The 14,447-nt window shown below is 42.7% G+C and overlaps 1 protein-coding gene and 1 pseudogene across 2 annotated transcripts in view; one reads left to right on the top strand and one right to left on the bottom strand.

Annotated features, from left to right (window-relative positions):
* Window positions 1–14,447, bottom strand: part of LOC149109737 (uncharacterized) — an 84,385-nt gene that overhangs the window by 50,433 nt on the left and 19,505 nt on the right. Inside the window, exons 13-14 of one of the 2 annotated variants that reach the window (XM_089294001.1) lie at window positions 14,037–14,150; window positions 4,961–13,129 (exon numbers count right to left, since the gene is read on the bottom strand). The exons of the other annotated variant lie outside the window; for it this stretch is intronic. Coding sequence (XP_089150127.1) covers window positions 10,863–13,129; window positions 14,037–14,150 — 2,381 coding nt within the window. The 3' untranslated portion in view covers window positions 4,961–10,862. Of the gene's footprint in view, window positions 1–4,960; window positions 13,130–14,036; window positions 14,151–14,447 lie in introns of those variants that run through there. 2 annotated transcript variants of the gene reach the window in all.
* On the top strand, window positions 592–2,665 carry LOC149109739 (uncharacterized; annotated as a pseudogene).

The raw sequence follows: 14,447 nt of genomic DNA, 5'->3' as shown, positions 1-14,447 counted from the left end.
AAACCCAACCCAAAATCCAACCCTACCCCACCAAGACATAAATTCAAGGCAAAGCCAAAAACCAACCCTTCCCAACACAATCAAAAACCTAGCCCTACCCAGCCCAGAACCAAATGTAGCCCCACCTATCCCACCCTGAAACTTAGCCTTACCCAGCCCAGTACAAAACCTAGCCCTGACCAGCCCAATCAAATACCACGGCCTAACCAACAAAGTAAAAAATTCAGCCCTACTCAACCCAGTAAAAGACCTAGGCAACCCAGGTAAAAACGTACCTCTACCAAGCCTAATGAGAAACCTTGTTCTACTCAACCCAGTCAAAAATGTTGTGCTACCCCTTCCAGTCTAAAACCTTACCCACAACAGCCAAGTCAGAAACCACGTTCTTGTCAATCCTGTCAAAAGCCTTGTTCTACCTATCCTAGACAGAAATCTAGCCCTACCAAGCCCAGTAAAAAACCTAACCCTACCCAACCCATTCATAACCCTAGCCATACTCAGCCCAATGAAAAACCTAACCCTATCCAACCCAGTCAAAATCCCAGCCATACCCAGCCCAGTGAAATACCTAATCATACCGAACCTGAACAAATGCCCACCCAACTCCACGTTGAAAGTGAGCCTCATGGTTCTCTGCCAAAAGCACATGAAGATGAAAGCGCTGAAGTCAAATCATCAGATGCCAGGTTTTCTCCGAAAGAAACTCAAACTATATGTATTTTGCGATTACCCAGTGGTACAACATTGTTTTTGTTATATTTACAGCTTTGCTTTCCTTTTTTCCTTCTGGTTACTCTGGCACAGTGTGACATTGTCGTCCTTGCAATGATACTCCCTTTTCCAATCCTAATAACTACAGCCCTTTTTTCAGTTTGTTTTATAGACATGTCACATCGTGCAAATGATGATCAAAACCACCTTTGAAAAACAGATAAGACTGAAGAAAAATCAGACAAACAAATTCAGGATTCAGAAGATTCAGAATACATTTGCATTTCTATTCTAACTTTCATTAAGCCTTGCTCTGCATTCTTATCCTTTATGTGACACAGAGCACCAGCTTGCCGGTATTCTATGTGACTGCTACTCCAAACCAGAGTATAACTGTGTCCAAAATTAGTCAGAACAACGACAGTACTCCTCGTCCAAAGGTGTCGACATATGCGAGCAAAAACCAAGGAGGTTGTAAAACGAGAAAAGGAGGGCCTGCCAACAAGGGTCAGAAAAAATCGGGGATTAATACAAGCCGAACTCGAAACACGAACAGAAATTCCCAAAACAAACCTTTGTCAGAAAATAAAGCAGCCTCGGCCTCAAACAAACGTGGAACGGCACACTTAACTGTGAGAGACAACACCAGGATGGCAAAGAGAGCGAGCACTTGCAGCTCTCAGGAACCACCAGAAAATATAAGTATTTGTCAACCTCAACCGGAGATAATGACAATACAGACTTTTAACGTCAATTCTCTGATCCCGGGTGTTACCACTTAGGTGTCAGTTCCAGCTAATACCATGCCAACTCGAGTAGATTGTGGTAAACCAACTGTACAAGTTTCTAGTATAGGAATGAGTTAGGCTGGCCAGATACCACGCCTTTCTCACAGTATTGCATCTTTAGCTGGTTACCTCAGAGCATGGAGCAAACACAAACGTCATCAGATTTGCAGCAGCATCAACAAGTTTCGCAGCTTGGATCTGGCAGCCTTAGCTTTTCTGCTGAGTCTCTGCTTGCCTCAAGTGAAGTGGTTCTGCCGAACATTCCACACATAACGACCGCATCTGTTAATTCTGACAGCAATCCAAACCAACCAAGCAGTTTAACGATGGCCGTGGCTCCGTCAATTCACAGTACACCCAGTGACCAAGGCCATGCTCAGAGTTTTTCGAATTACTCGGCAGAGGCGCTGATTGGAGGAAACGAACTGATGGGAGATTCAGTTATGACACAGGAATCCCAACTTCAAACACGGCCATCCAGGACTACTTACTCGGATCTCTCTGCCGAGTCTCTAATCGGCTCTAGTGATTTGAACTCAAGTCTTTCCTATGCCATTGATAATCTCATCTCGTCGCGCTCAGATGCAAACTACAACAGCACCGCGATGGTGTCTGTGAATCCAAACTTACTTCACTCTGTTAAGTCGAATTTCAGCCATGATGCTAGCACAAACAACCCATTGCGCGCGCTTGCAGCCATGCCAGATCTTGTAGAACAGAAGGCAACTGCCCCCAGTAGTCAGTCAGCGATGCTCTTTAGCGGACCTACAGCAAACAGTACTTACAGAATGTCCCCGCCAAATTCTGCAGCTTCGCAGTTCACATTCGTAACTCATAACTTCGCCAGACGGCAAACAGATGGCGTAACACCACAGCAAGGAACAGGGCAAGCTGTAAATTCAACAACCAATGTTTCTGTGCCATCTACCAGCTTTCTAAAACATTCGGTGGACAGTATTACATCTTCGTTTTATGCAGTCAGTAATGCTGGCTCAAGTTTCTCATTGGGATCAAACTCAGCGCCTGGGATTGCATTCCAGGGACAGGCTCCATTTGGTTTAGAGCCTTTTTCAAGCAGCCAGCTTTCTTTTGGTTCAATGACAAACCCGTTGTCACCCACGAGATCATTTTTCAATCATGGCTCGACCATGGGAAGTTTTGTTTAACTTTTACGTAATTTCAAGTTCAAAGTATTGACTAACTTAAAGTGACGAAAGTGTAGTAGTCTTTTTCAATGGATGCCACCTTTTGGTAGCTAAATCGGCTGTCGTATTTCTACCAATCTAATGTAATAAAACGGTTATGTTCTCAGTTTAAAGAGAGCTAAGGTTTAGTATTTGTTCATGAGCGTTTGCGCGACAATCTTCTAAGACACCACACGGTTATTGAGTTACTCTTGTTAGAAATGTAAACAAATATGGGGTCAAGGAATTCGGTGCAAAGATGCGATGTCCGAACGACCACCCTTATTCTCTAACAGTCTTCGTTCCTGAACATGGCTCCAACTTCTGCTACTTAAAATTATCACAAATAAAATCCTGATATGCAACTTACTCTGACAAAAATTGCATTAGTGGGTCTACAAGGCAAATCTATTCAACCGGTAACGTTCCTTAAAGTAAGGGTAAAGTCTTCATACGAGCCAAGTGGTCAGTCAGGCTGGCGCTTATCTTCGGTTTCTGTAGAATGAAGCGACTAGAAATATCACTTCTCCACCATAGATGGAATGCAAGTCCATCGCAGGGTTACCCCCAGCATTGAATTGACTGGTGCCCATTTAAACCCCTGGGTGGAGAGAGGCACTGTGAGAGTGAAGTGTCTCGCCCAAGAACAGAACACAATAGCTACGGCTTGAATCCGAACCGCTCGACACGGAGTCCAGCGCTCTATCCATTAGACAATCATTTAGCGACCACACTTCCAGCGACCTGACAGCAATGCTACGTGGGTAGAAAAATTGGAAATTTTTAACTTCCCAAAACTTTCTTTTTGTTCATTCTATTAAAGTCTGTCGATGATTGGAAAAGGAACTTATGTTTCGAATAATTAGGAGCTTGACTAGCTCAGGCGTCCAATGGAAAGATCTCTAATAACAGTTTCTAATAACGTTGTTCAAAAATAAATCGTTTGCAGAGCGCACTTTATTGGAATGATGATTTCCTCTACATCGTTTAAACTTTTCAGAAATGGCCCTTTCCCAGCGCGTCATAGTATTCGTTTACTTGAACTCTTGTAAAGAACACTTTCTTTTTAAAAAAATTCTTTCCTAGGGTATCTACATTTCTATCACTGCTCATGCTAGCCGTGAATGTTGCGCTACAGTGTTGGATGTTAAATCACAACTCTGAGTACCTTTGTAAAAAGTCTTTCATTATTTCATTATTTCAGTTCCTGCTTTTAATACGATGTCGACTGGTGGAAAAGCGCGAATACAGAAACACGTGAACAGAGCGAGCCGGGCAGGGTCTATCTAGTGCGAGCGGTCTGGGGATGAAGAGCTCATTAAAGGAAAAGCTCGGACAATCTGGGGTGGCTTAGCTCGCCAAATTTTTTCTGCCTCAATTTTCGGGAGCCTGATTAATGGCCAGCGCAGGCAAAAAAAAATACATCTTAACAATTAAAAAGCTTGGGGGAGTTAGGGAGAAACAGATGTGGGAAAAAAATTGGTTGGACGTGTTCATTTCTGTTCTTCCAAACTTCCACATGTGTTCCTATTTTACAATTACATTACGAGACCGAGTTTTCTGTGTGAGCACTTTGCCTCATGTTTTAATAAATTCTTTAAGGAACGATTAAGTTATCTCAGGAACGAGGGGCTGTTCCTAAAAGAACTATTAAATGGTAGCTGGCTCTATGAATCTTCGTTCATCATTCAACAAGTCACCCACTGAAGACATAAATTATGCAACACGTGCCTAGCACGGGAAAACGCGCGAAAGCCAGATTGCTTCTGATTAGATGAAATAAAAGCACCTTTTCACTTTCTGCGTTAGGATACAGAGGCCATCAGGTCGGCGCATATCCCTAGTTTCTGTAACATGAAGTGATTAAGAGTATTTCTCCACCCCACCCTGGATGGGATACGAGTCCTCTAAAGGGTTACCCAAAGCGTAGTTAATAGAGGGGAATAGTTATGAAACCCGACAAATTCTTTGTTGTATGTTTTTGTTCGCTTTTTTGGCCTTGACGGTGCACAAAACAAAATAGTTGTTTCCTCCGTACTGAGGAACTAACCAATAGAAACGTGTTGGTTATGTAATTCATGCATAGTGCATGAGCGCAAAACAAAAGATTGTGCACTGTAGTGGACCTTCCAGCATAAATCTTGGCGTCTTTGTTTGCTCCTTTGATGTTTGCCGGGCTTCATAACCAGTCCCCTCTATTAACTATGCCCAAAACATTAAATTTGCTGGTAAAATACATACGAACTTATCAAGTTATGAACAATATACAATTAAAGATACCAGGCAAATATATGAACTATAATTCTTTGTAATAATTTGAACTTGAATATGAATTTCTTTACAACTTCAACCCTAAACATTGTAACAGAAACGCTCGATTTTACACGGGAACATTAGAAGTTGCAGTTACAACTTAATCGAAGTTAATTTGACTACAGAAAATGTCGACTTAACTTCTCTTGAATTAGATCAAAACGAGAATTCTAAATACAGTAACCTTGTGATGTCACTCACTAACTCAATCCCGGAATGCCCAGTGGCACCTAGGGCCTAACCTTGTGATGTAAAACGCAGTAATTTGATATCACGAAGGCTTTCATGATCAATAGTTTCAACAAAAACAACCGAACAGTAGAGCTAGAAAAACATTTCAGTTCTTTGCTTGCACTGCTAACATGATAGAGTTCCTTAGGACAAATCTACTGAAAGTTTCAGCTTGTTAAAAATCAATATGAATATCTACAGAATTTGCCTCTTTGTCTTCCCTCCACAACACCAGTTACTGATGGCTTAGTTTGGATTGTACGCTTTCATGTGCTGTCGGAAGAGCGTCTTCTTACAGGGTGCTCTGAATCAAAGTTGTTGGCAGATTACTCTTTAAGTGATCCTCTCTCATACTTTGCTGCTGAGGGAGACAAAGTGAGAATCAAGTCCAGTAAAATAAGACAGTCCCTGACGTCATGTAGCCTTGAAGCAAGGAGGTTGGTAAACGCCTTATTTGGGTTGATAACCTTCTGCCTTAGTAGACTTGTAGGCAGGGCAGGCCACTGAGAAATAACGTTTGTCTTCTCTGCTTCTATGAGATAATAACTGAAATATGCAAATCTCACAAATATACCCCTCCCCTCCCAACCACACACAATGTTGGTTTGTTTTACTCATCCATGTCATCCACGTTTGCCGAAGCTAAACTCCGATGTTGATGATGGGGGAGGGATAGAGGGAGGTTTAAGATTTGTTTTGCCAATAGAATGACATCCACGTCTTCACAGCAATGTCCAAAAAAGCCTCTTTTACATTTTCTGATTACCCCAACCCCTCTTCCCCCCCCCCCCCCAAAAAAAAAAACTTGAATTTTCTCAAGCTTTCAGGGCATGACTATTTTATTTCTTAGTCATTTAATTGTGGGAACATAGGACAGACCCAGAGTTTCTAGATTTCATTCCTTGAGAATCACAACCGCACGTAATCTCTCACAATTATGGCATAGCCAAGCAATCCAGCACCCTTATAATTATCTACCACGCCTCAAATATAGAAAACCTCTCTCGCTGAAAATGTTTATAAGATAACATGTGACAAAATGAACCAATGCCTACACACATTTTCTCTTGACCACTCATCACGCATTGTTAAAATAAAAAAAATCAAAAGGTTCTTGACAAGACAATCACTGGAATGTCACGCTCTTAAACGTAAACGAGGTCCTTTGTCCAGTCCCGACACCCTCTCCCACGTGATTTCTGCAAGAGAACTGATGTCGTTTAGAACACTTAATCACAATATCAAACGATAACCCGAGAAAAGACACTTGGTATTGCTATAATAAAAGTTCTCTGCTAAATTAATTTCCATGAGCGTAAATTAAATTCCTACCTCTCCTCATCTCGCATATAGCATCCTGGAACCGCGGTCAACCAGCAATTTAGGCGCGCATCTCATCTCGGTCGAGAAGGTGGTGCGTCCGGGTTCAGATCTGATGACTGTTGAGTTCTTGTGGGACTGTTGCACGATAGCTTTAGTGGCAGATGGGCTGGACGGGTCTCTCAAAGAAAGATTTCTCTGTGCGGGATTTCATTGAACGCACGACTCCATCACGACCATTGAACAGGTGCACTGCCATCCCTATCAGCCACTTGCCACGATTGCTTTCATCTCCACACAGACTGACTACATCACCGATCCTCAGGGTTTTTGGCCAGCAGACTCCGATACAGTTGTGGCGTACTCACAAGTCCAGTGTTTCCACAGCACCTGGCGGGAATTATGTATAAACCATGCGATCTAGGCGCAGACTCGAAGGGCCTTTGGTAGATCATGCCGAGCAAGTGAATGGTCATATTCATCTGGTTGCCAGTCCACCGTAGCTACTGCTATCACCTCTCATACTATTTTGGACTCGACTTCGCATTCTCTACTGGTTCTAGTCACAGGGTTTGGCCGCCACGCATTGTAGCAATAGCCACTCGGGTTTACTCCACCAAAATGCTGCATCAGTTACCGGAACCTCCACGCCTGCTGAGATAAGCAGTATTCTGATGAAAAGCTACATGTCTTCACTCATCATGAATCGTATGTTCCTTGATTTTCCTGGCGCACAAGACGTGCTTAGGTCATCATTTCTTTTTCGCTCAATGTTACGCGTATGCGGTGGCCTTATGGTTAGTGTGCTTGTCTCCGGGATCGAACCCTGACCGGGGATATAGCGTTGTGTTCTTGGGCCAGACACTTTACTTTCACAGTGCCTCTCTCCACCCAGGTATATAGATGGCTACCGTCGAATTTAATGCTGGGGGGTAGCCTGCGATGGACTAGCATCTCATCCAAGAGGAGTAGAACCATTCTAGCCGCTTCGTGCTACAGGAACCGGGATAAGCTCCGGCCTGATGGGCCACTTGACTCGTATGCAGACTATACCTTACAGCCATGTGTTCTGCAAACAGATCGAGCCACTAGCTTAATATAGTCAAACGCTCCGTGGCAAGACGTGCTTCAGCGGTCATCATTACTTGTCCTTTTCGCGCCATGTCATGTATGAAGATTGCACAGTATTCCTCCAGCTGGTCCAATGCTATGACTCCTTAAGACTCACTCCAACAGAGAGGAGTTGACGCCCGTTCTTTTCCTGCAGTTTTTCTTCAGGTAATTTTGAGTCTTCGCAGCTTTTTGACAATCAACATACCATATGTTTATTAAGAATCTTGACAAATAAAGGCGTAAACGGCTGCGACGATATCACACCCATTTGCGTCTCCGAAGACATTGAGTTCTACTGCGCCGATAGGACGCTAGCGTACGCCTTACCACCATGTTCACGAGCAGGTCAGTCTCCTATCGCTTCATTTTGCTGTAAGCTCATGAGGTAGAGGAGCGTCCCAGGCTTGTTGTTATTTCAGCTCACAAGCATTTCAAGAGTAGTAGTTCCTTGCAGACATGTGTGGCAAACCAGACCGAGGAATTCATAGGTGCGACCTAGCATTCCTAGAATCCTCCTTTTGATCAGTTCAGCATTTTCGTGAGGAAACGAATGGAACACCTTTACAGACTGCCTGGCGTTTGTAAGGCCAAAAACTCCCGTCTCTGGAAGCATCAGTGCCTAACGGCTACTTAGCGAAGGCGGCTTGATTGTCGCTAGAATCCTCTCGAGTGCTTTCTTCCAGCTCCAGTACCTAAGATTGCTATTTATGCAACTGCAAAAATGCCACTAGAGAAAATTGCACCTCTTAGCAGAAAGGAGAAGGAGTGAGACCAGAAAGTGCTCTGGTGAACCTCAAGATCTGTATTTCGAATTCTGTGGAGTGCAAATCCCACAAGCAGTTTATCGCAGAACATCAGGCTCACCCTCCCTAACGCGCGCTCGCAGGGATGTCTTTTTCATGTTACCAGCAAACGCAACCGAATGAAATCTAGCAAGAACCGAGACGTGGTGAATCTTGTTCTTGAGGGCGAGTCCAGTCGCAAGGCAATTATTCAGAGAGGGCGTTTTCTTTCCTCCCGCATAGTGCAGTCATAGACTACACACATCTCAGCAGGCTGTGCTGTTTCCCTGATGACATGCTCAAAGGGGCATGTAGAACTTTCTCAGTGGGCTGTCGACTCAACCACGTCTTCATTAAGCTAATCATGGATTATTTCATCGTATCCCGATACCTTTTCCATGCTGAGTAATTTGGATACCAGCCTTCTTGACGATGTCGTGCCAGTTGCTAGCGAAACTCTTTCTGGACTCCTTGTTGATCACGAGCGAGAGTATCTACCAACCCCTGAAGATTTAGAGCGCATAGATGCTCATAATTGCTGATCGAATTCACTGCTAGAAAGCCAGTACCCATACAGTTTTGATCCTAATGCAATAAGAGCCCAGCCAAACAGGTAAATTCAGAAACAGGTTCTTCACGACGCGCAGCGCGCGCTTTCGTGTAGGGATCTGCGCGTACCGTTTGCACGTAGGATGATGTGACACCGGTAGAGGGTCTTCCAATCACTGATCTCCTGACTTGACTCCTAACAGATGAGATTTATTGGCAATTCGCGACCGCTCTACATAATGAGGGTTGTCTAGCATCAATAATTATCTCCTTTCTGTCAATTTCCCTGGCACGCGTGCTCAACGCGAAGTCTCTTCTAATCGCTCGCAAGCACAAGTCGTACTCCAGTAGCGTTCGTGTTCTGAGCCACGCGACGCGTTATGTTTTTGACTGCGCGCAACTGAGTGAGATCAACCTAGACGGCATTAAAGAGTGACTCGCCCCGCCTCAGAGGAGAGCACGGACTTTTCTGACCATTGACGTCAACCATGACTAGCGGATGAAGGTTCCTAGGATTGATGGTAAAGGGAAGTATGGTGTCTCCCACGATAAACGCGACATGAGAACTTACGAGGGCATTTGTTAACGCTATGCTGACCCACTATCCACTTAAAACACAACCTTTTTGCCCGCCAGAAATGCCTTACGTTCAGCATGAGTAGAAACTTGATCACAGTCTGAAGAAACATGTCCCCGGTGCTAACAAATAGATGCAATCGTTGACAAGTTGATCCTGCCAGTGAAATTACGATCACTTGGAAGTGTAGAACGCTAAGGGCCGTTACTTTTGTCTCCTGCTTTAACCATCGCATTTGTATCTGTCCACTTACGTTCACCTTCCAGTAAATTCCGCGAAGGGCCACGGACGCTAATCACAAGATCCGAGCTTGCATCGACGAAACTACTCTACAATAACATAATAGCGTTTTATAAGACCAGTTTTATAAGGCCACGTTTCTCTCCATTATTGCCGGCATCTCGAGAAGATTGATTAGATAAGTTCCGGCTACTTTCAGGAGTCTGAATGGCCGTACTTCTTGCGTAAGATATTTCACAGCTCCCTTATAACCCTCTTGATTGAATGGCGCGCCATGCGAACTCCCTGAACCATTAGTTCCTTGAGATCTGACAATTTAATTGTGTTACCGCCGAATTCCACCGTCGCAGAGAACCGATTATCAATACGCACCAGGGCTATCACGACCCTTTTAGACGGTGTGACAGAAGGATTGGGAAGTCTTCTCTCCTAGCTCCTTTGGTTTCAGGGCTACTTGTAGCCTGTTCTTTGTAATCCAGATCCTTTTTATGTGTTTCTTTGGTACTTCACATAGGGTTGACCTCACTGCGCCTTTCCACCTTGGACAGAATTGTCCAGGAAAATTGTTATGTTTTCCCGATCGTGATCTCACCCAATAAGAGCACACGACAGCCAAGGAATCCATCACCTTAATCTCATTCGCTGGAAATGTTTAGCACATAATTCGTGACATAATGAAGCAATGCCCACACATATCCATTCATGGCGCATAAAATATCCACTTGAAGATACAATCAATTTGACATGCTTTCAAGGTCTTGAACGTAGTAGAATTTTTTTTATTATACAGTTCCGACGTCACTTAAGATAAAGAGGTGATATATACTGATAGAAAAAATACGACGGACTCGTATAACATTGGACAATGACAATCAAAAAGAACTTGAAATGAAATTATCAGTAATGCAGTACACATCAGAAAAAACCCGATAATGAAAACAACCCATCTATTTACATCAGTTATAATACGTAAAAAAAACTTGATTAAAAAAGACAGCCATAGCTGTTTTCACTCAGAACAACAAGCAAGTCTTCATCATATGACGATTGTTTACTAAACGATGATGAAACGATCATCATGCTCCAAGCCGAGGAGTTCACTGAGTACCATTCCACCAATGTTATTGTCAGCCAAATCCAACTCTGTCAGCGTTGAATTTACTTTAAGGGCTTCAGCAAGACCAGTAGCACCTTGATCACCAATGCCATTGCAAATCAAATTCAACTCTGTCAGCGTTGAATTTACTTTGAGTGCTTCAGCAAGATCAGCAGCACCTTGAGCACCAATGCCATTGCCATCCAAATTCAACACCGTCAGCGTTGAATTTACTTTGAGTGCTTCAGCAAGATCAGCAGCACCTTGAGCACCAATGCCATTGCCATCCAAATTCAACACTGTCAGCGTTGAATTTACTTTGAGTGCTTCAGCAAGACCAGTAGCACCTTGAGCACCAATACCATTGCCATTCAAATTCAACTCTGTCAGCGTTGAATTTACTTTGAGTGCTTCAGCAAGACCAGTAGCACCTTGAGCACCAATGCCATTGCGATTCAAATTCAACCCTGTCAGCGTTGAATTTACTTTGAGTGCTTCAGCAAGATCAGTAGCACCTTGATCACCAATGTGATTCCACTCCAAATTCAACTCTGTCAGCGTTGAATTTACTTTGAGTGCTTCAGCAAGACCAGTAGCACCTTGATCACCAATGCGATTGAAAGCCAAATTCAACTCTGTCAGCGTTGAATTTACTTTGAGTGCTTCCGCAAGACCAGTAGCACCTTGAGCACCAATGGGATTGCCACCCAAATTCAACTCTGTCAGCGTTGAATTTACTTTGAGTGCTTCAGCTAGAAGACCAACGTCACCCTCACTATGCAATTGATCTGCGAGATCAAGACTTTGAAGTTTGAGAAATGAGCCAGAAACACGTGCCATTTTAAGATGAAAACTGCTGTCTTCTCTTCTACATTCGGAAATGCACCCAAGCAAGGTAAGAAAGAATTCTTGGTCATTCACTTGAACCGTTATACTCTTGATAAGGGCTTCTGCTGTTTCCTCGCAACGTGCCGCTACCATACCACATGTAAATGAAAGGACCTCTTCAAGCTCTTCAAGGTATCTTCTATCAGCAGCGAACTCGTCGACACTGATCTCTTTATTGAGAAGCTGACTACACAGATAGATTGCCGCGAAGCATTCTTGAAAACTCTTGTGTAGAAAACTGTAGTGTCGACGGGGTCTTAGTTTACTGCCTCCGGTCTGAACTGACAAAAATCCGAATCCAGGTAATTCATCTGTATGACTTTTCAGCTCACTTTCCTCAAAGTCCAAGTTGTCTTCAAGCAAACCATTCAAAGCTATCTGGCCAAGATGTTTCAGTTGAGCGTCGTATACTTGGACGAGGTCCTCGTTGGTTTCTGGTAATCCTTTCTTGTTTCTGTATCTTCTAAGGATACATTCTATGATTTCCACGTACAGTTGGGTCCTACTTTCTGGGAAAACACCTTCACATTCTTCACAAATGAGGCAAAGGAGCACAGTGTTAAGAGGATTTTCCGCCATGTCTGTCAGGTTTGCATCATATTCCAACTTGAACAGGAGCTTCTCGGCCAAATTCGTCATGTTTTGAAAGTACTTAAAGATAAACTCTTCTGCGTCTTCTGTGGTAAATCCTTCAATTTGCAGCAGGGTGTCACAGTGTATTCGTAACTTAATCCCAGCCCCGTGCCGTGCCGTAGCAACCACGCGACACTTTAAAAGTTCTCTGCGACCCTGAATGATTTCTTTGAACACTGGCAATTTACTTGTGGGAACCTCATCCAATCCATCAAGTACAAGCAAAACGTTAGACTGATTCTGGCGGATGAAGTTGAAGAATCTCTCTCTAACGTCTTGTTCAACATCTCGAGGGAGAAGTTGATCATCAATGGCCTCCCATAGGTTAGACTTCATATCACGACACTTCAGCAACAACACTGTTTCGAACCTTGGAAAGCAATCTTCTACTTCTTGTTTTCCTGTAGCCCAGTCATATACCATCTTCTTGCAGTAAGTGGTTTTCCCCATGCCAGGTTTTCCTTCAATTAATACTGTTCTTGGTTGTGGACATTCTTCATTTGGTTTAAAGATCCCAGACATGTTGACGATGTTGTCTGTCGCTGTTCCTCTTGTTTTTTTCCTGCTGACCACTTTGAGTCTGGTAAAAATACTATCAAGATGAAAGTGAAACTCTTCACACCAAGGAAACGGTGTGAGCCATCCCTCGCGGACTCTGTACAGTTGGCGAATTGCGTCGATAATCTCAGCTGGATCAAAATCATCTAGAGGTAATCAAAGAGAAGCTACTTCAAGTAACTTTTCTGTCCAGACAGATAAAATAAGGCGGCCTAAAACCGATCTATTTCTTAAATTAAGGCGAAAATGCAAACAATCATTATCACATAGATAAAAGAAGGAAACGGGAATTAATTTGTAATTGATAATTTTTGTAATATATCTGTTAATTTCTATCTCGATATTTTCCATATTCAAGAAACATATTGAGCATTAACTATCTTGGGACATTTACAAGAGAAACATCTGTTACTAGTTTTTTTCAATTTTGTTAAAGAAATTCTCTGATATGTTTCTGATTTCACAAATTGAGTTTCTAGTTTTCACGGAGAAAGGCTATAATATTGCCAGTTTCAGTTGAAAATCTTAGGTCACCTTCACCATAAAGCACAGTGCAAAACAGCCTTAATTTTCATAATAAAAATCGGAAACTTTTAAAACCTTTTAATCTTTTGCCATTTCGCACCGAATGATAGGAAGTCTTTCAAGCCTCCTGACATCTTTATATGCATATATGTGAAACAATACTTTGGCAAAACGAAAACGGAAAAGCAGAAGATAGTAGAAGATCTCTTATAATTTAAAGGAGTTTCTGTCACAACAACAGTTACTAGTTTTTACTTCAGGGCGATCGTGATAAGAAAACAAACAACTACTGTCATTGGTAAGGTAACATTTTCTATGGGCAGATTGATAACCACTCTGTCCCAAAAAAACCAGCAAAACAGTGGGGCTCATAAGCGTAATATAGAACCAAGGCGATAACTTGAATAACTTAATGAGTCCTTTATCCTCTTAATAGAAAGTTACACTTATACACAACCCTGAACCGAACGAGAACCACAACAGCTGTCCAATTGTCCGCCACGCTCCCGCTAAAAAAGTAGATCTTACCTTCCATCTTCAGTTTCTTTTCTTCCAGAGGAAGTCGGTTCAATAAAGTGTCCAACTTTTCTTTGATGTCTGCAATTTCCTCTTGCACCTGCTCAAGGTTGTCTCCGCTGTTTCCTAAAAATAAACATTCTATAGTCTTATCAATCCTTAATTCACACTTTTATGTAACCAGCAACATATTCCTGGGTGTTTTTTTTTATTCAAAGAGTGGTTTGTATAGTTACAATACGCGATATAAATATCACAATATAAAATATAATTTGCCGGCAACTACTATTTTATTTTAACTTTAACAAATACCACGCCATGAAATGACGATATGACGCAAAGTGACACAGGAAACAACGGACTAAGGTTGAGTTGTCACTGTCTTTTTCCTATTTCCCAGTATTTTTTAATGGTGCGGTAATA

This window comes from Orbicella faveolata, unplaced genomic scaffold, assembly GCF_042242905.1.
Source record: "Orbicella faveolata isolate gen_17 unplaced genomic scaffold, um_ofav_v1 contig_25, whole genome shotgun sequence".
Classification (NCBI taxonomy): Eukaryota; Metazoa; Cnidaria; class Anthozoa; order Scleractinia; family Merulinidae; genus Orbicella; species Orbicella faveolata.
Note: the sequence above shows the minus strand (reverse complement) of the source record. Positions and strands in the feature narration are given on the sequence as shown.